Genomic DNA, 22,813 nt, shown 5'->3' with positions numbered 1-22,813 from the left:
ATGAACAATGTACTGATCATTATTGAATTAATCCAGTTTTCAGTTTCTATCCATCTACTTTTTCCTTTCTATTTTATTCTTTGTGTCGTTTCAATTGTTTTAATTGTAATTTATTACATTTAGTTTCAAATCAACATCAATTTCTTTTCTTTTTTTCATGTTCTGATTTTGGTTGCCATTCTTTGTTTGCGTAAACAATTATTACAGAAAATCAAGAAAAGATATGCAGCAAAAGTCACGTACATGTATACGAGAAAATACTTAATTTATTTATTGTTTTTGTTACATTTGCAAAACCTATATCCGTATTAATCCAGTTTGTGGTTTTTATCAATAAACTCTGAACTCTAAAGAATTATGGTGTATGGGGAAGGGGGTGGGCAAGGTGAGAGGAGAACAGGGAGGGGGGTAATGAAAAAAAGGGAAAATATATGTTTGGGTTACTGGGTAAATAAAAACAAAATGGGGGAGGGGTGGATCAGCTTAGTAACCGCCTTGAACCAGATCCAATGCGAGAGACGTGCCAGACATTTGGGATTTGTTGTATCTTTCTATAATTCATCAAGCAAACGCGATTATGACATAAATTATGATGTGCTTTAATAAACCCGGAAACTATATTTGCAAATAACTTAAAAACAGCAAAAGAATTCATGGCGTAGTGTCAAAAATATCAAAGTCGCCTATGGTGTAGACCGTTGACTATTTCGAAATTACCATTTGTGAAGATTTATATTTGAACGAACGTAGTCGCTCTATATTTTCAAAAGGGGATTTTAGAGCCCACTGTCGGAAATAATGTCAATTTCTCTATAAAGTATTGGAATCAAATAATTTTTACATGGATTTTATATTGTGAATATATACCGCATCTGATCTGAACGTTTTATCCGAAATGGGTAAGTATATTACTCAATTTATCGCATATTATCGGTGCCACAGTGTGATACTATGTTCACAGTGTGGAAGCACTGTGTAAATGGGCCAAATCCAGCTAGTCGTCACACTGCAAACACAGTACTATCACCATGTTGCTACAATGATTATATCACACTATGAATGACTATGACATTTCCCGCAAAGAATCCAACACATTTGGGTAGTTCAGGATTCTTCTAAATTCATCGTCTCACTGACCCCCCCCCCCCCCACAAAATAATATTTGGATATGTATATAAAAATTATTATCGGGCTAATATGTATTTATGAGGTCATATCTTGAGCACCCGTGGACCGATTCTACCAAATTTATATTTCATTGATTGCGGAAGTATTTAATCATGCTTTAATAATGATGATAATATAGGATATTTGTATGGCGCACGTACACTCTAAAGACTATTGGGTAAAAAATGTTCAATGAAGGTAATGTGTCCAAACAACATTGGGCATTTCTTTGGGGCATTTTCATTTATCCAGTGTGAATTTTGCCCATTCTAAAGTAAAAGCTGCTTATTTTTTAAACTTACTGGACGATATGCTTCCCGTATTGGGTAAAATACTGCCCCAAATTGGTTGGACACTTAATTACCCTCGTGCTGGTTAAAACTTTACCCAATACTTTTTACAGTGTATCCCCCTTGTGAGGTGGATGTACGTGGCTTTGGTGAATTAAAAACGCTGAAATGAATAAAAAGAGAAGAAAATTGATTACGTCACACTTCGGCACCCATAATCGCGATATTGACTTCCGTTGATCCTCGAGGAAATAATTACCTCAACCTTTTCCGATACAAATATAAAACGAACATTTCTCAATAAAAATCTGACAAACAACCGAAGGCTTCTTTCTATTTATTTCCTTGTTTTTATCAAAATATATCCTCTTCCGGAGAACCAAGTCAGTTCATTACCCTTCTTCGAAAGTTACTGAAATCAATTTCTTTTGGGGTGACTAGCGTATAGATGGGAGTGGGCTTGGGGTTCGATGCCCTATGAAAAAAAGAGGAGGTTCCAAGAAGAAACAGAATGGAAGGATAAAGTGTAAGGAGTGATGTTATTTTTTTACTACTGGGTCAAAATATTTCACAGTTTTTATTATCATTTTGAAAAAGTCATTATCTTTCCTCGCTCGCTTGGTCTTTTTAAGAAATTTTGTCAGAAAATGCCATATTGTACCCCCTCAGTATTTGTTTAGCCTAATAACGCTAATTAATTTCTTATCTGATTAGGTCCTGTATGTGGTTTGGATATGAGTGGACATTCCAGGTTTTTTCCTTCATATTTCATTGCTGATATACATCAGGTGGACGTTCGGTGGACATTGTTCTAGGACCGGATTTTCATTTTGTGTCATTTTTCAGTGAAAAGGGATGCTTCTAATTTCTCCATATTTGAATCAAAAATGAAAAAAAAAACACGTAAAAACGAGTCATATACAACCAACACACTTCCCCGATATATTAGCCGGAAGAAATTGGGGAAGAGAATTGAGTAATATTATTATATAAATTTGAAATTATTTTAATTGGGAGGTCAAACAAGCAGATCGTTGGTCATTGTTGGGGTTATAGCAATCAGCAATGAATTCCTTTTTTTACAAAAAAAAATAAAAAATACCTTAAAATCATCGTTTCGTTTTCCTAATTCGTGAAAATAATATTCTCGCTACACTAATGGGCACTAATACAATATTTTCTCAGAACTTTTGTCATAACCAACAAATCAACACATTTTCAAAGAGGATAAAGAAAACAGAAATGCATGAAATTAAAACCCTCTTTAGTTTTTGTAACTAAACAGCATTCATGGCAATACTATGAGACTTTCTCGGAACTTTCCTCTTGTTTCCATTTTGGAAGTTATGAAAATGGATTACTCGCTATACTCAAATCTTTAATATAATAGTTTTCATATATCTATTAATGTTGTTTGTATATCATTTAGTAAATAAATGTCAATACTTGAGATTAATTTCTTATCTGAATAGGTCATTTATGTGGTTTGGATATGAGTGAACATCCACTGATGTCTTTCTTTCTTTCTTTTATTGATACTTCTAGTTTCCTTGTTTGTTTGTTTATTTCCCCTATAGTAGCCCATTGGTTCTTTTTTTCTCTCTCTCTCTCTTATTAAATTGTATGTCAATGTTATTTGTTGTTCACTCTTTGTGTATGTTAGGCCTATATATTAATTTGTATTTAATTGTACCATGGTGGTGCCCCACCCACAAGTTTTTCTCAATGAAATCTTCTAGGGGCTCCCAATCCCATGTTTTTATCTAATTTGTATATACCTGTATTTTTATGATCGATTAATTGAAATAAATTTTGAATTGAATTGAATCAAATAACGAGTAAATCCTTTTCAAATACAAAAACAATGGAAAGACAACGGAAACTGTAGCAATAGAGAAGGGGTGGGAAGAAAAAAGGGAAAAGGAAACGCGTCAAAATTGTGATATGCAAGTATTACTCATGGTCTGAACAGTATTTGGAATTTGGGTACACATGTCAAGTCAAACAGCTGTCGTGTCTACAGACTCGTACAGGACGGGAAGAGTTAAACGAGTCATGTATACGACGCACCTATATCCAGCAGCACCAATGATTTTCGAGAAAAGAGTGTGACTGATTTGCCTCGGATGTGCTTCTCGCCACAAAAAAACTGACTGGGTCCCTGTGAACAAAGAGGAATCCTTTGTGATATCACAAGGTCGGTATATAAGCATTGAGGCTCGGAGGTAGTCCCACAGAGATGGTTAGATTTTGCGCGCCAAAAAAACGTCAACACATTATCGAGGATTATTTCGTATTTCGTAGGAGGTTTCAAGGAACCGAGGAATATAAACAAAGTTCTATATTGATTACAGGCATCTAATTGATTTCGATCATCGTCGTCTGCCATCTGCATTCGATCACAGAAATTGGTAAGCAATGTCACTTTGAGTTTAATGAGTTTTTGGTGTCGACTATCAAACGGACTACGATAATATTGTAACTTCTGCGTTCATTCATGTCATTAATAGGATTCAAATTGTATTTTCTGATTCTTCGGTTTCTTTTCCTTTTCTACGTCTCAGCTTTATATTTATTCGAGTTGGATGTCGTTGTTTATGAATTACTTTTGATCGTCGTACAGTGTTGTATTCATTTATTATTACATTCATAAACTGTACGTAAACAAAATCCTCCTACCTCTTCGGTCAGGCAAATAACTAAAATGGTTGGTTTCAGTTATTCGACTCACCTTTAACTATACAGACATGATATACCTGAGACCATGGGGTGCTCAAATTATTGTCACTCTTACTTCTCCTTTTCGTTGCTAAGCATCAGTCACTGATTAACTGTTTTTAAAGAATGGAACGGGGAATATACAGTCACACACGCCCTTTCCTATCCTCCGAGGATAACAATCTCTCATGCTAGTTTATACCTGTTATACCGTCGCACATTGCGCTAAGGGGGCTTGGCAGGACATCACGAGGTAATTACAGTTGGCAAACTGTAGACCTGTTAATAAAAACAATTTCATTGGCAACACGAAATAGGATTGTACATTAAGGGGGGAAATTATATAGGAAATGCAATTCGATTTATTTTCATGTATGTAGGTCAGTGATTGTCAAAAATGGAGTCATATTTCGGCCTATCTGATTTTTCCATCGTTGCTCATACGGATGTATTTCAGTAAGGGGTAGGAGCCGGGGCGGATTTGCGAAGGGGAGAATTGACTTTCGTTTCATGAAATATATTGAATTGCAATGACTTCCTCTATCGGCCTGTCAGACGGTCAAGTTTTGCGTGATTATTCATCGCCGTCAAGATCCCAGATTTAGTGCGTTACTTTTAGCGGGACTTTTAGACGCGTAGCTTGAAAGAACAATGAAAGCCAGTAAGGTGGTAAAAAAATGATGTTCCTGTTGGCGGGAAAGAAATACGTATAGCTTGTCCTAATAGCTCATTCAAGCTCATTAAAATATGATAATTGCAGATACTTTATGTAATGTAAACACTGACTTACGATATGAGAAAGGTTTGCCGCAGGCACAGCAGTTGCACTTTAGGCGAAGCAAGATTTCACCTCATGCAACTGTCAAAGACATCTTTGGTTAAAGCCGTCACCTTTTTAGTTAGGGTCCGAGGTTTTACTGAAAATTGTCATATTGATGTTTAGATAGGATATCGTCAGCTTATACAAGTGTGTAGGGAAATGAATAGGAACATAAGCATCTGTGAATACTACATAGAACAGAACATAGGATAGACGTACCAAATTGTCGACAACCTCAACAAATTTTCATTTTTTGGTTAACCCAATGCCTACTGGAACTAGGTGATCCCTGTCCAAAGTCTCAGGAAATCTCAAAACTTACTAGTCAACGGTAATAACTGTGTAACAGTTTGCTATTTCTTTACCTTTTCACTGCTTGCAAAACGATATAAGCACGGAATAGTTTATTTTTGCTTAGTGATTTAGCCAGTCCGATCCTTTAAATTCAAGATAATCTGAAGAGACTACCGTACCGTTAAGGAAATGTTCAAGACGGAGGATATAGATTATGGTGGCTTCTCCATGAAAAGCTTAATCAGTTACTTCCTCGTGTAAAAAATAATTATGCGACCGCCATATCAACGAAATGGACTCCAAACTGACCGATAGTATGTTATTGGAAATAACGCAATCGATTTGGTGGACCATGAGCCGGTTGTGTAGGTGTGACTGTGTGGTATCAAAGATCTGAACAAGCAACACTACGTGAAATTTGATTCGAATGAAAATATCAATTCGTTTTCTTTATTTCAGAAGGTTCAACACGTATGTCTGTATGATGTATAATGGCAAGTTGGTGACAGTTTTGTTCACCGCCACCACAATCATATCAAAGGGAGAAGATAGATAAGAACAAAGAAGAGAGAAAAATGAAACTAGATTGTGGATATTATTTCTGAATAAACAACTATATAAGATGAAGATCGTTAAAAAATGAAAAATGTTCATTTTTGTAATAAGGAGTTGAAAGATATTGTACACTTTTTCTATGAATGTAAATTTAGTAAAGAAATTTGGAAGAAAACAGAAAATTTGATTAATTAATGTTCTCAGGCACATGTTAAATTCAGTTTGAAAAATGTAATTTTTGGTTTTGATGAGAAAAGAAATGATGCATTGAACTGTTTGGTATCTATAATCAAACAGCATTTATTTTTTCAAAAGTTAAATAGTAAAAAAAAACAGTGTTTACATATGCAAAGAAAAAAGTGATTCAATATTATGAAGATGAGAGATATTTGAGTTCTACAGTGCGTATCAAAAAAAAGTTTACACTTTGAAAAAGCCCTGGGAATTAAAAAATATACAACATGTAGGTAATTTTTTCACATATATTCCTGGGTTTGGGTCTCATCTATCAAATGAAAGTAAAAGTTTTGACAGAATGTTACACTTGAGTGAGTACTGTCCATTTTTGTAAAGCTCGCAGAAATCTGTTTGCGCAGAAATGCCCGTTTTCACGCTGTGTCGAGGGGAAAGGGCGAAATCAAACTTATCCTGCGAAACATTTCTCATACATTTCCCTTCCACTTTTAGTCAATTAAAATAAAACGTATACATTAAAGCATTTTAGAACAATTTTGCCACCAAAATTGAAATTTCAACACTTATTAAGCACAACCTTTACCCTTTTTGTGCCAGCTGGATCTGAGGACATAACTGAATCTGACCAAAAGTTTAAATCAGACATCTCCAGCATTTGTTTCACTAAGTTTTTATCATTTAATGTGGGTTTACATTTCATTTTTCATTTAATACTTGCTTCTCCAGACTTTTCCCAGGCTTGACAGTTATAAACAAAATGAAAATCAAGCCTAAGCCATTTCATGTGGATCACAGCTCAGTGCAAAGCAAATACCATCACGATGGTCTTGGTGTGAGGGGGAGGGGGGTGGGGCGCAATGCACTCTTCGAAGTGTTTTGGGCAATGAAACAAGTTTAAAAAGTAAAAAATATCTTCAAATCAATTTTGTTAGCTAAATTCACAGTGTTTTTTTTATGATTAAGGTCTACTTTTATTCGCATAACTATTTCGAAGTTCTGCGCAAATCATTTTTCACTAACTTTTCAAAAGTAAGTGGTGCTCACTCAAGCGGAAATAGTTTTCGACAGTTATATCGTCCTCTGCTTAAATGTACATGTACCAATGTTAAAATATGGAAAAATCTTCAGGATATTACAAATGAATATTTTTAAGGATTTTTTGTAAGTGTAAACTTTTTTTTGACACGCACTGTATATCGGGTTTGTTTTAACAAATTTAATACTAAATGGAGGTCACTTCATTCTTTATTAACTTGAGAGAAATGTTTAAGTATTATTATTGTTTAAGATCATTTATTGATTGTTTAATAATGTTTGTTTTTGTATATTTTGATATTATTTAATTCAATAAAAGGCCTTTGGAGGGCTAAAAAGTTGGGGGAAAAGATTGTGGAGAGAGAGAGAGGGGGGGGGGGTGGTAAAGCTGATTGAAATAGATATTGGATTTTTTTGTAATTTTTCACAAAATATCATTTTATGATGATACGTGATATGCACATATACATGTTTAAAAACATTAACCTTAACAATACGCATTCCATTGTGGCTGTGTGTTTCGAATAAAAGTTTGAATATAATGGAGAACATTATTTCATTAATTCGGTTTAATATCATTACTCACTCTGCCTCCCGATGACGCGTGCCATCAGTGCGGAAGACATTTATTTAAGAGTGACGTAAGCCTAAATCCGGGACTAATTTCACTTCAAATTGATTACAGAGAGGGGATGAATCAGAATGAACGAAATTGTGCCCGGCTTAATGCATGTGAGACTAAACTGGATAATGTTGATGGGAAAGGTTTTCCGTGACGTGCTACTGGATCAACTATCCTGAACGTAGCTAATCGTTTAGAGGTTTACGAAAAAATAGTTAACTAGTTCATTGCACAAAATACAAAATAGTATTAATAAATGGAAGGCTAATTTACACGGCAATTAACATAATCGGGATATAAGTAATTTGGTCAGTTAATATTCTTATCGAGGGGGCGTAGGTGCTTCTGCTTAAGTATGTTAAGCGGTTAATGTTCTTTGCCATTGTCACTTGACTAATAATTATTGATTCAATTACTTTATTTGAAATGCCCATGTATTTGTTCGTAGTTTTTATTTGTTTTACTTTGGTTTCTCAATTATGAATATATATATTCATAAATATTACAGGATCTATTAATTACATTTCATTCAACTGAATTATCACTTTATTTTTTTTCACCGTGAAAAGCAAGAATAGAAGTAAGTTAGTGGAAAACCATGATCTGAATTATACGCAATAAGGACAGGAACTGCTTACAGAATGAAAATAAATTGTTTCCTCTTGTTGATCATTTCCAGAGTTCACAAATTTTGAAAACGAACGATAATTTCCCTTACGATTTATATTCTCAGAAAAAATATAGTTACGTCTGTATCAAAACCAATTTGTTGGATTTTCCTCCAAACGTCATAAATATTAATTGCCAAATTAGGGTAGCACTCCCTGTCAAATTACAGGATATCCCACCTCATGTCCGATAACAATATAATATAGTATTTTTAATTAGTCATCATGAATTCAAACTTAAGCTAACTGAAGAAAACAAAAGGTACCCCGAATTATGTGGATAAAACCACGTATATAATATCCATGGATATTTTTTTTATTTGATTTAGTTATTCAATCATATATTTTACTATTATCATAATTATCATTTGATTCTGCGGCTGCTGCTTCTATTGATTTTAAAAAAAATTGTCCAAGAATTGACAGAATGGGCATGACAAATATAAGAGGGAATATTGTTTGAAAGCTGATTAATTAAAAGTGAAATAGAAAATCAATTTTGTGAAAAGTACTAACACTCAGGTCTTCTGATTATTGTGTATCACTTTGAACGAAATCTTGAATAATTTGCGCCAATACCAATAGCGTAATGAGGCAACAAATTTAGGGGACAAGACAGAGCGTATGCAGCAACAATTTTCTTAAAAATTACACAAAAATATCAAATTTTGTGATAGATTTTGCCATAATATCAAACAATGAAATCATACTTCACCCTTTTCCTTCCTTTGCTTTTTAACTCTTTTTTTGGGGGGCGGCCCCAAGCCCCCACCCCAAACCCTCTTCTATACGCCAGTGACCAATGTAGTTCTGTTCTGTTAGAAGATTCAAAAGAGGGCCTCTTGATGGAGGTCGAGGAAGGCTTCAAAACTTTCCTCACAACAAATACTCTAAAAGTGACAGATTGTTTCAACCCTCTTACTCCACGTGTGCCCTGGTTTTGATTAGCTGTCTGTGTTGATTTATCACTAGACCGGTGTGAATCGGTGAATCATCATCGATTTCATGTCCGCCCTCTCTAAGATGTGTTTAATCTTTCTAAATAATAAAGGGTGCTTTCGGAGGGCTCATGAGCGCGTTAGTCATGAAGTATCAAAACTTAGTCATCTAAGAAGATGAGATTATTCGGGTGCTATATCGAGACTCTTGAATCTTGATGTCAGCAGGTCTGTTATTCTTGGCTAGAATCTTCTTTAACCGTTTGTGAAATTACTCTTACGCTTATATTCATTTCCTTTAGATTTGATGATGCATGGATTAAACTTGTTAATCGAAAGCTTGGATTAAGATTTTTTCAAAAAAAAAATTCCCGTGTTACCATTATGACTCACATCATTATAAATCAAAATAGACTTCGATTTTCATGGTATCATGAAGTGTTTGTTGGAAAATTGTTCTAATAATAATAACCAAGAATTAGGCCTCGCTGAAAGGAAATTTCGTTACCACAATATTGATCTAATGGTCGTGAAAAAGGATACAACGGTCGATGACGAGATCCACTGGGGAGTTTACGATTCACAACTGGATTTCGTATTTATAGTATTATATTTAACAGATGATAACATCACGAATCTAAATCATACTAATAATTGTCACATAATTGTGGCAATATTGAAATCACTAAAATGATAATTATCTATAATTATTTACATTCGAATACCGTGAATGATTTAATACAATGATGAAAGAATTGGATTAATTGATCACGTTATTGAGTAAAGCATGAAAAATACACTGGTAACCGTTGTGAAACTATTTTTTTCTCATTATTTACAGACCTTTATTCGAGAACGGAGAGAGAGAGATGAAGGCTCCATACGTCATCATCCTCTTGGCATGCATCATTCTCCATGGCAACGGAGATGATAGTGAAGAAGGTACGGATGATGACAGTTCAGAGGAACAAGTACCAGGTAAGCGTATAGTTTCTTGAAATTTACAAAATGAGGGAGGTGTAGCTTGTTGCACAAGTTAGCACAACAAAAACATAATGAAAAATATCGAAATCACTTTATTTGTATTCCATTTCTGTATCATAACATGAAGAAAACACATGAAGCACTTTAAAATTTAACTGTACTTAGTTTGTTTAAGTCCAGATGTAAGGGAGTCTATATACGAAAACATCACGAATGGCATGGAGGAAGGAAAGCTGAAATTAAGAAAAAAACCGTTCTGCTCATGCTCTGTCATGGAGAGCCTTTGACTAAGCATGGGCAGCCAATCGATCTTCTTTCTCATCCGTCATGTGTTGCAAGCTCCCTCATAGCGATTTTTCGCAATTGCAACTGGAACGGATTCTACAACACAGTAAATCAATTGAAAATGCCCGTCAAATAACAATGGACAGCTTAAATGACTTTGTCGAAAATCGTCCTAAGATTCGGAGCTCATGAAAAATTGCAAATAATTTGGTTTGTCCAGAGTCCAGGATGGCACTGCTTTTTTGATTCACCGACTTTCGACGAAGAATGATAAAGGTCTTTTGACAATACATTCTCAACGTTCCACAAAGTGTCTGTGTAGTAGTTGCGAAACCTCCCTAATATTGCATGACTCTAACCCTTCATGGCTTAAAAGGTAGACTGTGATAGAAAATAATTTATTCATTAAACCCTAGTGTTGAATATTACATGCAGTTGGTTCTCTGGTGACACGACATTTGTTCCTGCGACAAATGCTCTGGGCTTAATTTCTTCTAAGATGTGTTTTTTTTTGGGGGGGGGGGTAGGTTGAGGACAGGGTATATAGTGTTAAGCCCAGGGTTAAAGTTTGTCATTCGATTAGTCATTGTGTGGAATGTAGAGTGGAGCAATTGTCGCCGGAGCAAATGTCATGGTACCGATTTCCTTCTTTTAAGCTCGGAGAAACACATATAAAACAAGTTACATTTTTTATGTTTTCATTTTTTTTCTTTGGTTGCAGCCCAAACTTATTGTCCAAGATGCCATCCAAACCCTGATCCGAGTTCTACTGTGTGTGGTGTCGTTGGTGGTATATACAGGACAACATTTAGATCGGAATGCCACCTTCGACAAGTCGCCTGTTTGAATGGGAATGTTCAGTCGAGAGTAGTGCATTGGGGAGCTTGTATGACACGCCCACCGGTCACAACTCGTAAGTTACATCGTATTAAAAAAAAATGAATGGACTTATTAGTTTAATAACAGACGAATTAATGTCGGGTCATCATGGTCATGTTGCTTGTTTAAAAAAAATAGATTTCGACGTTGATACCCCCAAAATGGTGAACTTTCTAAGTTATGATGGCATTTCAGAAACTTTACCCTTTTAAACCTTTGTTAAGATGTTAACGACGTCAATAGTCTACCTCTACTATTCAGGCGAGCTCCCCCCAAACAAATGATAATAATAATAATAATAAATAAATAAAAAAATAAAAATAAAAAAATGAATGAATAAATGAAATAAAATGAAATAATAATAATAAATAAATAATAAGAAAATGCAAAAACAAAACAGAAGAGAGAGCATGTTCTTGTGGAAAGTAATTTTACTCTGTCGATAAGATGAGTTCAATAAAAGCAGGATAAATAAAGACAATAATAATTAATAAAGCTTTGATGAAAGTCTGTCAAAGAGTAATGCAGATATAAAGATTTAAAAAATTAAATAAAAAAAGCTGGGAGTTTTAACTCCATCCTTACTAAATGTATACTTGACATCGCTTTTGATTATGAATGAAGTTGCAGTCACACCTATTGATCCATCTCTTGACCGATCAAAAGTTTAACGTTGCTTCGAATGGCATACGTGGTCGGTTTGGGGTCTTGTTTTGTCTGTGTGAAAGGGCAGTATAGGGAGTCTCCGCAACCACTACGCAGACGCTTTCTAAACGTATATCTATTGTTAAAAAAAAACCCTTCACCACAAAGTAGCCTTTGTCGAAAATCGCTAAATCCAAACAGCAGTGTCGTCCAGGGACCGTTTCATCAAGATTTTTGTCCGACAAGTTGTCAGATCTGACATCTTCCTTGATTTTGATTGGCTGAGAAGCAGTGTTACTATGGTAACTGTCGGATAAAACAGGACTTGTCGGATAAAACGTCCGACAAGTCCTTTCATGAAACGCGCCCCAGGACTCTAAACAAGCAACATTGTCGCCTGCTCCGGGATTTAGAAGGATCTCCTTAGTGTCCAGGCTCACCAATTTCCACACTGACCTCTAATTGAGGGGCATTTCAATAGATTTTCAACAAAGCGTCTGCATAACGTTGCGAAAACTCGATAATCTTTACTCAACTAATCACGGAAACGCCAGTCTCCAAAACCAATCGTGTGACACTGAAAATTATAGATAGATTGGTCTGGAGTCATGGGAGTTGGTTCCGTAGATATGACTGTGGTCATATACTTTTACAGTTCCTTATGTTGTTCACAACACTCAGTTCTCCAAAATGTCTGTCTTATTCTATAGGAGTCCCTACTACCAGGAGAATTAAACCAACCCCTCGTGTTACTCCAGCTCCAACGACAAGGAGAACGACTACGGCAACGACCACGACGATGGCCCCCGCGATGACGACGCCATGTCCAGATTCGTGTGACCTGGTACTAGAGCCGGTATGCACGACCGTAGGAACCTACCAAAGCGAATGTACATTTAACTTAGTGCGATGTCGAGGTATCATAGCGTCTACAGAAACCATTCTCCATGCGGGGAGGTGTATCGATACATCGACAGCGGGCCCGTGATCGATCGGAACTAGGGTTCACCCGGAAGTACTACAAACTTATCGTCTCCGACCGATTCATTAACCTTTATCGGATTGACTTCTTACCTTACAGTTAAGGAAGATCATCTGGACCCTATCCTAATGAGACAATCGAAGGAACTACACAGACCCTTTGGTCATATTTATTCTTCTTCTTCTTCCGTTGAGTACAGTCCTCTTTCCAGAGTATAGTCGTACTTGGAACTGGTCAAAGAAATGTTTAATAATGTGGATATTTTTTTTAATATGGACATGGTCCAGGTGCAGATCCTCCATAATGTGTGCTTTTGTGTCGACATGTGGGTATGTGTGGATGTGTTCATCACGCGTTTGTGTAAGTTTGTGACTGTGTTCGTGGGTCGATATGTACTTAACCCTGATGGAAAAGGAGGGCACATACTCGAACTTAAACCGAGGACACAAGTCACATAGGATGTCCTCATTACGCTGAACCATAGCTTGTGACGGTCCCATTTTTTCCCTTTCTTTGCATCGGCATTCATGGCCATGTACATGGCATAATGTAAAGTTTAGAAAAGATCAGTGCCAAACGATATAAGATGTCCTCGGATGTAGAGTAAAGTTTCAGATCCGTATACGAGACTGGCACAAGAGTCTTCGCATATGTAATAACGTATTTCCGTATTTCCATGAACAAAAATTGTTTCGATTTCCGCCATAAACGCATTTCAAAAATATATTTGTGTCCTACTGATGTGAGTAGGGAAAGCAAAGTTTACCTTGCCAAGACCCGCTAATTAACTAATCAAAAGGTTTTTACAGCATGTATTTCTATCTAAAAGGCCTATTTGGATGTGCGGTAGGACATGTAGGATCGGTTATGATGTCCATGTAAGAGTGTGTCTGTAATTTAAATGATAAATTGGACCAAGCTGTTGAACCAAGACATTAAAAAAATGTTTGTGTGTGTGTGTTTGCAATGACTCGAAAGGTCGATGGGAAGGTCAATATTGTAAATATATTAGCTTATATTCTGGAGTCCAATTTTACATGGTCTAACCCTGTGAATAAATTATGGAAAGCCGAACATGTCAAAATGATGTTTACATTGTGTCTATGTGCTCTCTCCTAATTCTTTTGAAGCCAACTATCTTATTTATCATTCCTATAGACACTTACCAATGATTTGAGTAATTGATCCTCTACAATGAGAGGAGTACAGTATGTCACATTTGGCTTTCCATAGTTAAACCACATTAACCAGAGTTTATATCAAACCCGACTTCAGAATACGGGTCTTGGAATTGTATTAATTCTGAATTCGTTTCATGAGGATGAAGCGTTAAACTACATCGAATGATGTTGAAGTTATCTCATATTTAGTTTACTTATGGAAAGGTTCAGATAAATTGTCAGGGGAATGAATGTTTTGAAACACTGTAAAATCGAATTGATTTGCATATAAACGATCAAAACGAAAACAGAATTTTGAGTATAATAATAAATATATTAAAATAGGTTAACCCTTTTTTTGGTTGAAAATAAATCGTTCCCACGCCATGTTCGCATAATGTTTACAACGTGTTCACATTCTGTTCACAGCGTGATTTACAGTGAATTAAGTTTGTTCACAGTGCCTTCACATTGTAATCACTTGGTCTTCATATTGTGTTCACAGTGTATTCACAGACTTTGTTTTGAGGATGTTTGCAGTGTATTCACAGTGTGTTATGAGTGTGCATGGTCTCAGTGTGAGTGTGTTCAGTGGCTAATATTCTGAAGTCAGGTTTAACTTAGACCATGGTCCAACTCTGTGCTAAAAATATGGGAAGCCAAAAGGGTAAAAAATATATTAAGTTTATGTTTCTTATGTTTACTGTGCTCTTTCCTGTGATTCATCGATGGTGAAGACAATCATCTATCTATACTTCCTAGACAAGTACGAATGATTTGAGAACCAAATGAGCTGAAATATGATAGCTCTGCTGTTAGTGATTTCTGTAACAATTGGCTGTCCATACTTAAACCGCAACTTTAAACCTGAGTTTGAGTTAAACCAGACTTCAGAATACGGGCCAGTGTGTTCAAAGTGTGTTCAGATTGCGTTCATGTCGCTTTCCTTGGTTTAACATCGTGTACACGGTAATTTACAATGTTGAAACGCTCGAATTAAACACACAGTGGATAGTGGCACACTGTGGGCATCTACTAAGCTTAATTACAACAGAGTTACCGCATCTTGAACGTCCAAAGAAATCCTTATTTTGTATATATGGAGAGGAATATATAAAAATATGTATTAAATGATAAATCAATTAATTGCTTGCAATACATTATATTCATCTCTTGAAGTGAATGGAAACAGTTGTTTATAAATGTGTTATCTTTAACATCATATAGAAATCGATTTAAATTGAATATTTCCATATTCCAAGCATATTTGCCTGCAATGACAATCCACCTTCATCAAATGATTTAATGATCAATAATGTATATTTCTGATTTAATGTCAAATGATTCTAATTGTTCACAATATATTTCAAAATGATTCGATGACACGAAAGATTAATCCTTTCATGCACTTGACCCTATATTCCGCAACTTTTTGAAAGTAGTGTCTGAAACAATTGGCCATAATTGAATATAATTTCAATCTTCAAGGCAAATACCAAATAAGATGACATTCTTAAGTATGATGGTGTACCAATGACGAATACTGCACCCTAATATATAGATTTTTCAATGAAAGTTCTTCTTCTTTTTTTCATTTCGAGAACTAAGTTTTTTTTATTTCTATAAGTATTTTATATTTCGAATGTTAAAATGTCTGATGTAGCACTTCCCCCAAAATGTTATTGCTTTCACTCGAGTCCACAGTTTGGTGTACCACAGTTTTGAGCTCGTAATAACCATCACGAACTATATACAATAACCAACCAACAGACTATAAGCCTAAAACAATTTGCCTTTATATTTGCAATATCACCGTATTTTACAGTGATTGCATTGTCAATATATTATTTTAAGTGAATTGTAAATATTTTCAATAAATATTAAAAAAAGATTTTGGCGTATCCCATCGAATTCGATTATTGAGGAATAAAATGTAATGCAAGATAAGCATGGACCTATAGATCCATGAATAAAGAGAGAGGGGGAGGGGAGGCGGGAGAGAACGGAGAGAGAATTAAAGTGGAGGAAAGAGGGGGGGGAGAGAGATGGGGATAAGGGAGCTCAGGGGGTCACTTGCCCGTCCTCTGGGATAAACCGAAGCCCCCTCTTAACAGACAATATTCTTCTTTGACTGCCCTGGCCCAACAGAGGCAAGGGGGGGGGGTAATCATCCCTTCCTATTAAGACACTTTCAGTGAGATAAAAGCAGGAATGTGTCGGGAAGTATTTTTTGCAAATTTCTGCCTGCTCCAAGTGGCTAGGGGTACAAAAGCAACTCCATCACGCCAAATCCCTGACGCATAAACTCTCACCTCTCCCATTCCTTCAGTTTCTCAATTTCTTTCCATTCAATCATCAACATTTCCTCTTTTTATCCCCTTCCATTTCTCTCCCCCTTCTCTCTCCCTTTCTCATTTCCCCTACTTTTCTTCCATTTCTCACTCTTCTCTTTTCTTTTTTAATTTCCCATCTTCCTTTACCATGTTTACTTCATTGTTTTCTTCCCTTTTCCTCTTCCCTTAAATTCTTCTTGTTTATATTCCCTTCCCTTTTCTCTCCCAACTTTTATTTGTCTGGTTTTCTCTTTTTCCCCTTTCTTTTCAATGGCTTTTTTTTTCTTCTTTTGTTCCACTTTCCCCCCTTTCTTTTCTCTCCCTTCTCCTTTCTATTTTTCTTTCCTCTTTCTTCCCTTACCCCCTTTCTCTTCTCTCCCTTTTGCTTTTTTTCTCTCTCTCTCCTTCTTTTCTTTCCTTTCTCCCTCTCCATTCTTTTTTCTTCTTTCCCCTCTCTCTTTCTTTTCCTTTTACTTTTTTCTTCTTCCCTTTCTTTTTTTCCTTCTTTTACTTGTTCCCCTTCCAATCCATTTTTAGTTTTATTTTTTCTCCCTCTCTTCCTTTCATTTGCTTTTCCGTCTCCCTCTCCGTCCGTTCTTTTCCTTCACTTTTTTCCCCTCTTCCCCTTTTTTCTTCTCGCTCGCTTCGCTCACTCGGGACCTATTAAGCAACTTTTTAACACAAGCGCCATACTGTGCCCCCCTCTCTTTTTTTTTCTTTTAGAGATATAAGCATAGAACTTAGCCCCAGTGCTCGCGCACAATCCATTTAAAAAAATCATGTTCACAGAGGCGTATACAGACCAAGAAAAAAATAAAGAAAAAAGGAAAGAGAGAAGGGTGAAATACTAAGTAATTTTCTCAATATTATGTCGAAATCTGTCACGAAATTGGAGTTTTGTAATAAAAATGTCGGAATTTCTGCTCGCTCGCAATTTTTTGCCAAATACGCCGTTTCTGACCCCCTCAAAAGACTTGCCTTGTTAAGCCATTGCCTGTTCATACCAAAACATGACCAGGAAATTTTTGGCTCTTGCCACCCCCCCCCCCCCTCCTGATAGCGTACTACTTTGTTCAAATTCCAACCCTAAATTGATTGAGGAAAAATTTAGCATAGTTATCGTTACACTTACGCAAAACTGAGAGCATTCTGTTTTGTTCTAAAAGTAGTTAAAAACGTCATTTTGATTTGAAGTGACATATAATTCAGAGGAAAGAATCTGTAAAGTATTTAAGCATTGAGCTGACCAGCTCCCTTTCATTTCATCTTTAGTAGAATCAATCATAAAAAAGGCGAATGCTCGTTTGAAATTTCTGTAAAGGTGTCAAAGTTGTATGGATCAGAAAGCAAGGCGTATATCTCTGATTTGCTCTTATTCGGAGTTTATTTGAATATGCTAACCCTGCTTGGTTTAGTGGCATAAGCGAACTCGATAAAAAGAAGTTGAACATTATACAGAATAAAATGGTTAGATTCATTAACTGTTCTGGTCCCAGAACCCATGTTGGCTACACCGAACTATCTGGAGCAGGTTTCTTGAAGTCAACAAAAGATCAAAACAGCTTATTTTGCACCACTTGCATAAAATCTATCACAACAGATCGAATCATTGTATTGGACAAACTTTAATTAAGTTACCGAATTACATAACTATAGTACAATAAACAGCCATTTCAACTTTTGATTACCAGAAAGGGTAGGTAGTATTGGTAACTTCTTTCATTACAATGCTATGAAACATTGAATCCTCTTCCCAATGATATAAAGGAAATAGGAAACTTTTTGCTTTTTAAGAGTAAATTGAAAGAATATTTTTCACTTGAAAGTCAAAGAGAAGATGCAAATGATATGTGTTACGGTTGATTTAGCCTGAATACTGACCACGTTCTTTTCTCTTCTCTACCAGGCATTATTATTTATTTTACATAGTTTGATTGAAGTTTCGATATGTCATTCTATTCTTTCTATTTCTTTTCTCTCTTCCTTCTATTCTCCTCTTCGTGTTGTTATTGTTGTCGCTGTTTTTGCTGTTGTTCTTCTCCTTATTCTTTTTCTTCCTCATCCTTTTTCTTCCGTAATTCTCCTTCTCCTCCTCCCTTTCTTCTTTATTCCTCCTCCTTCTTCTCTTTCTGTTTTTCTTCTCTTTTGTTATATTCTTGTATATATTATCTCTATATCTTATTCATTGGTAATAGTAAATTCTGATTTTTTTCTAATTTTTTTTTAAATATGTAAATGGAATAAGTTTACCATTTTATTATCTTAATTCTATAGGTCGACGACCCCACTGGAAGTAAGCTTTCGAGCTTTCGTGGGTCATCCTGTGCAAGCCTGTTGTTTTTAATGCTACTGTATACATGTTATGGTGACTTGCCAAATAAAATCAATCACAATCAATTAAACTAAGATTTTTTTTTGGGGGGGGATCTTCGGAAAATAAAAACGCGCACACTGCAGCTTCATTATATGACGTCAGACTAATCAAGATAGCCAATGATTATTACGTCAAAGGAAAAGCGCATCAACAGCGCGCTTCAATATGGGATAAAACATGTATGTTTCTAATGTCAACATTAGTCTATCGTTTTCGAGTGACTTTATACAGCTATAGCTATCATTAGCTCTCTAGCTCTAATTTGCTATATCATTTCGTATTGCTGATTGCTATCATAACTGTTATCAGTATGGGGTGCAATCAATCTAAGGTTATACTCCTAAAACCTGATAAAAGTAAAAGAGGCTTCAAGGAGTTTCTTCGATGTAAAGTAGGCCTCCAACCGAAGGTCGAGCATAGATTTCGGTCATTCAGACGTCAAAACAAGGTAACTGCGCATACATTCGTAAAAAAATATATTATTTTCTTTCTATTTCGTGTCAATGAAATATTATTCCCTGTGAACAATTAAAAAACTAGACTTTATCATTTTAATAGTAAAATTTTAAAAAGTTTTGAAGGTGTTTCACTTAAAAAAACATGTTTATTGCCATTTTCAAGTAGATAATCGGTTGCCCCGGGTCGCCCACTATCATTCTGTTTTTTTTTCAAATACTTTTTTTTCTTTTTTCTTCTTTGCATCGTTTCTAAGGTGATGCCACTGCTTGTCGAACAATCAGAAGAGTCAATTGTTACGTCACTAACCCAGAATTTTCAACCTGTTGCGCGCAATAGAACTGCGCCTCATCGCCACGTCACAAAGACCATCACTGCATCAGCCGATGTTCTGCCTCGCTGCTGGGACGAAACAGAGATCTCGAAAGCATTTGGAAAGCTTTGCCCTGCCGAAAAGGATAGTGCTTTCGAAGTGGAAGAGGACTCTCTTAACCAAAGTGACATAGATAAGGCGATTGATTACATCCTTTGTCCACCTGCAGGTGAGAAGTGCCTTCTGGCTACCATCATCTTCTCTTGGAATTAAAAGAAGCTGGTTACATTCGTTTTGTAGGGAGATAATTACATGAAATCTTGGCTTAATAAGAGAATTAATAATTCATCAGTTTTATCATGTTTATACACACCTACATATCTATGTATTACTTGTTTTTTCGACAGCGTCATAAATTTTGATATCCTATCTCTTTTTGGTCATACCTCGTGTTCTAATAATGTTTCTTAGGGTTGTTGTTTTTATTCAGTTTTCTTTTTTGTTGAGTGTAAACGTATACTGACTGACTCCTCTCCGCTCATATCTTTTCATTCTACATAGATGTGATGACATTGGACCATTCTACTAGTGGACCCCCTAACATCTCTTATCAAGTCCAGGAGTTTCCAGACATCCCAGGACTTGTCCCAAGTCCCACCGACCCTCGACCCATCAAAGAGCTCGATATCTCATCACCATGGAGCGCTGGTCTTCGCCGTCCAAACGGAAGAAGGCGATCAGTCTGCATCGTGTAATAACTTTGATTAGAGCATGTAGAGTGTTACTGGCTCTCCCATCCTCAGAAAGGGAATCAATAGCCTTGCATTGCCTTTCGTTTGGATGGGAAGGATGTCTAAATATTGGGATGAAATCATGATAAATAAATACTACCACTACCAGTAAGCGATGTTCTTTTTTGTTGTTGATTGACGTGGAATACAAATGCGAATATAGGCAGATGAAGTTGGGAAATAGAGAGATGCTAGACCGAATATTGCATTTATTATTACCCCCAGATGACTAACTTTTGAATCAGCATTTGACAGAGTTGTGAATGTGGTAGGTTGCGGATCCTAATTACGAAGACACTCGAAATGCAAATTCATCTGAAAACAAAATATTCGAGCCAGACATAGTGTCCACTGGTGACATTAGACGGTGGAGGGGCATGAGCCTCCCTTTGTGACCGTCGCCGCCCCCCCCCAAAAAAAAAAAGAGAGAAAGAGCGAGTATCCGCCCTTGCCCTCCCACCAACACTTTAAAAATTGCCACTGTCAGTATCGCCCTAAATACTCTGGAATGTTTCCAGAATACATTTGTACACGAAGAGCCGAAGAATAGTCACCCCTAAACGCAATAAACACTTTAAAAATTGCCAGTCAGTATCGCCCTAAATACTCTGGAATGTTTCCAGAATACATTTGTACATAAAGAGCCGAAGAATAGTCATCCCTAAACGCAATCAAGTTCTTTCAGCGAATAGCGTTACTATAAGTTTTTCCCTTGAGGGCGGTTGAGGTATATACCACAAAAGTTTTTTTTTTGCCATTTTGACTGTTGACAGAAAGAATATATATAAGAACTTTTATCTGTTCATTATGACAAGTCAGATCCTCTAATATCAAAATCAAATTTCTTATTCACTCTATATCACACACAAACCTCTCAGATCTCCATTGTGATTTTAATTGCATTTTCAAGGAATCAATGCGTTGAAGAGAGTTTCCGTGTTGTGTTTGGGAAAAATACCTGTTGACTAATGTGTTGAAATATACTATAAAATCCCACGGCTGCCACCAGTCAGTTACGAAAGTTATAGAGCATTTGAAATTACAAAGTCAGTAGTCAACATCTCTATGATTTCATCAATATTGTTCATTCGTCACCTCTCACAGTCAATGCATTGATCATCAACTTCTCACTTCAGTTCTTGATTTCTCGCTAATAGCTAATAGCTTCCATCCCGTTGTACACGTTGACATATTATCTTTACAGGTATCTATAAGATCTCACGTGGCAGCAAATTCAATTTGTCTTTTTAAATAAAACATCTTCTTTCCAAATATTTTTTTAATAAGATCTTCGAAGAATATGACACAATCTAACTATGATTGATTGGACTGAAGTCCAGCAGTTGTGCTGAAAGACTTCCCTCTCACTTTGGAATTACTGGCTAGTACTAGTATAGAGAGCTATGATACTTCCGAAGCATCCTTGAGCTTATGTCTGTCCTTTGCCAAAAAAAAACCAAACCCAGGGTTTGTCCTCAACCATTCCGGCAAGGGGTCGCACGCGAATTGGCGTCAGTCCTGATGTTATGTAACACAAGAACAGACTCTGTGAACGTGCGAGACCCTGGATATATGGGACACGGAATATAACAGAACAAATCTGTCCTCAGCTTGAGGACAGATCGAGACCCAAAAAAGAGATCTGTCCTCAGGGTCTCGATCTGTCCTCAGCTTGAGGTCAGGTGAGATCGCACGCGACAGAGATTAGCCAGCCCAGCTGCGCGATGTCACGCGCGAATGGGGCCGAGGAACTGGCCTGGCATTGTCGTTACGTAAGATTGAGACAATCTCCCCTCAAAACCAAGGTTCTGGCCATAAAAAATCGTGTGACCTTGGACTTGGGACGGTCTGACCTCAGGTGAGAATGCCTGGAGGATACGCAGGCAATCGGGATGCAAACATGCTCGCAAGCTCATAAGCTATGCCAAAGGCTATTTATTAAAATGGTCAAAAAGAATACCTTGTTCTCTCACCCCCTCCTTCCCTTTCTCTCCCTCGCCTCTCTATCGCAGGCTCATAAGCTATGCCAAAGGCTTAGCAATTTATTAATATACTAAAAAATACTTTGTTTTCTCTCCCCCCCCCCCCCCCCCCCCCCCTCTCTCTCTCTCTCTTTAAGCTACGCTGAGAATAGAAGAGCCATGCAGTCTCTGTATTGGCCAAAACATTTGGGGGGATCCTCGGAAAAATGAAAATGCGCATACTACAGCTCCATTATGGCGTCAGACTTATCACGGGTGCCAGTGATTATTACGTCAAAGGCAGTGCGCTTCGATGGGATAAAACCAATAGGTTTCTAATGTCAACAT

The 22,813-nt window shown here is 36.5% G+C and overlaps 1 protein-coding gene across 2 annotated transcripts; it reads left to right on the top strand.

The window, feature by feature from the left end:
- The first annotated feature begins 879 nt into the window (after positions 1 to 879).
- Positions 880 to 14,890, top strand: LOC121411687. 2 transcript variants are annotated; one of them, XM_041604513.1, is made up of 4 exons: positions 880 to 899; positions 10,144 to 10,280; positions 11,293 to 11,484; positions 12,806 to 14,890. In XM_041604513.1, exons 2-4 carry the CDS (start codon positions 10,172 to 10,174, stop codon positions 13,081 to 13,083), a joined length of 579 nt encoding a protein of 192 aa, XP_041460447.1. In that variant the 5' UTR covers positions 880 to 899; positions 10,144 to 10,171; the 3' UTR covers positions 13,084 to 14,890. The 2 variants fall into 2 exon arrangements, with proteins under 2 accessions (XP_041460447.1, XP_041460444.1); XM_041604510.1 differs by lacking the exon at positions 880 to 899 and adding an exon at positions 3,758 to 3,868.
- The last annotated feature ends 7,923 nt before the right edge of the window (positions 14,891 to 22,813 follow it).

Source organism: Lytechinus variegatus, chromosome 3 (genome assembly GCF_018143015.1).
Source record: "Lytechinus variegatus isolate NC3 chromosome 3, Lvar_3.0, whole genome shotgun sequence".
Classification (NCBI taxonomy): domain Eukaryota; kingdom Metazoa; phylum Echinodermata; class Echinoidea; order Temnopleuroida; family Toxopneustidae; genus Lytechinus; species Lytechinus variegatus.
This window is presented reverse-complemented; position numbering and strand designations above follow the sequence as displayed.

Excerpts from the sequence above, each read along its gene's own strand:
- LOC121411687 (XM_041604513.1), top strand. The coding sequence starts at position 10,172 with ATGAAGGCTCCATACGTCATCATCCTCTTGGCATGCATCATTCTCCAT. Across the intron at positions 10,281-11,292 it reads TTCAGAGGAACAAGTACCAG|CCCAAACTTATTGTCCAAGA; the intron begins GTAAGCGTATAG and ends CTTTGGTTGCAG. Across the intron at positions 11,485-12,805 it reads ACGCCCACCGGTCACAACTC|GAGTCCCTACTACCAGGAGA; the intron begins GTAAGTTACATC and ends CTTATTCTATAG.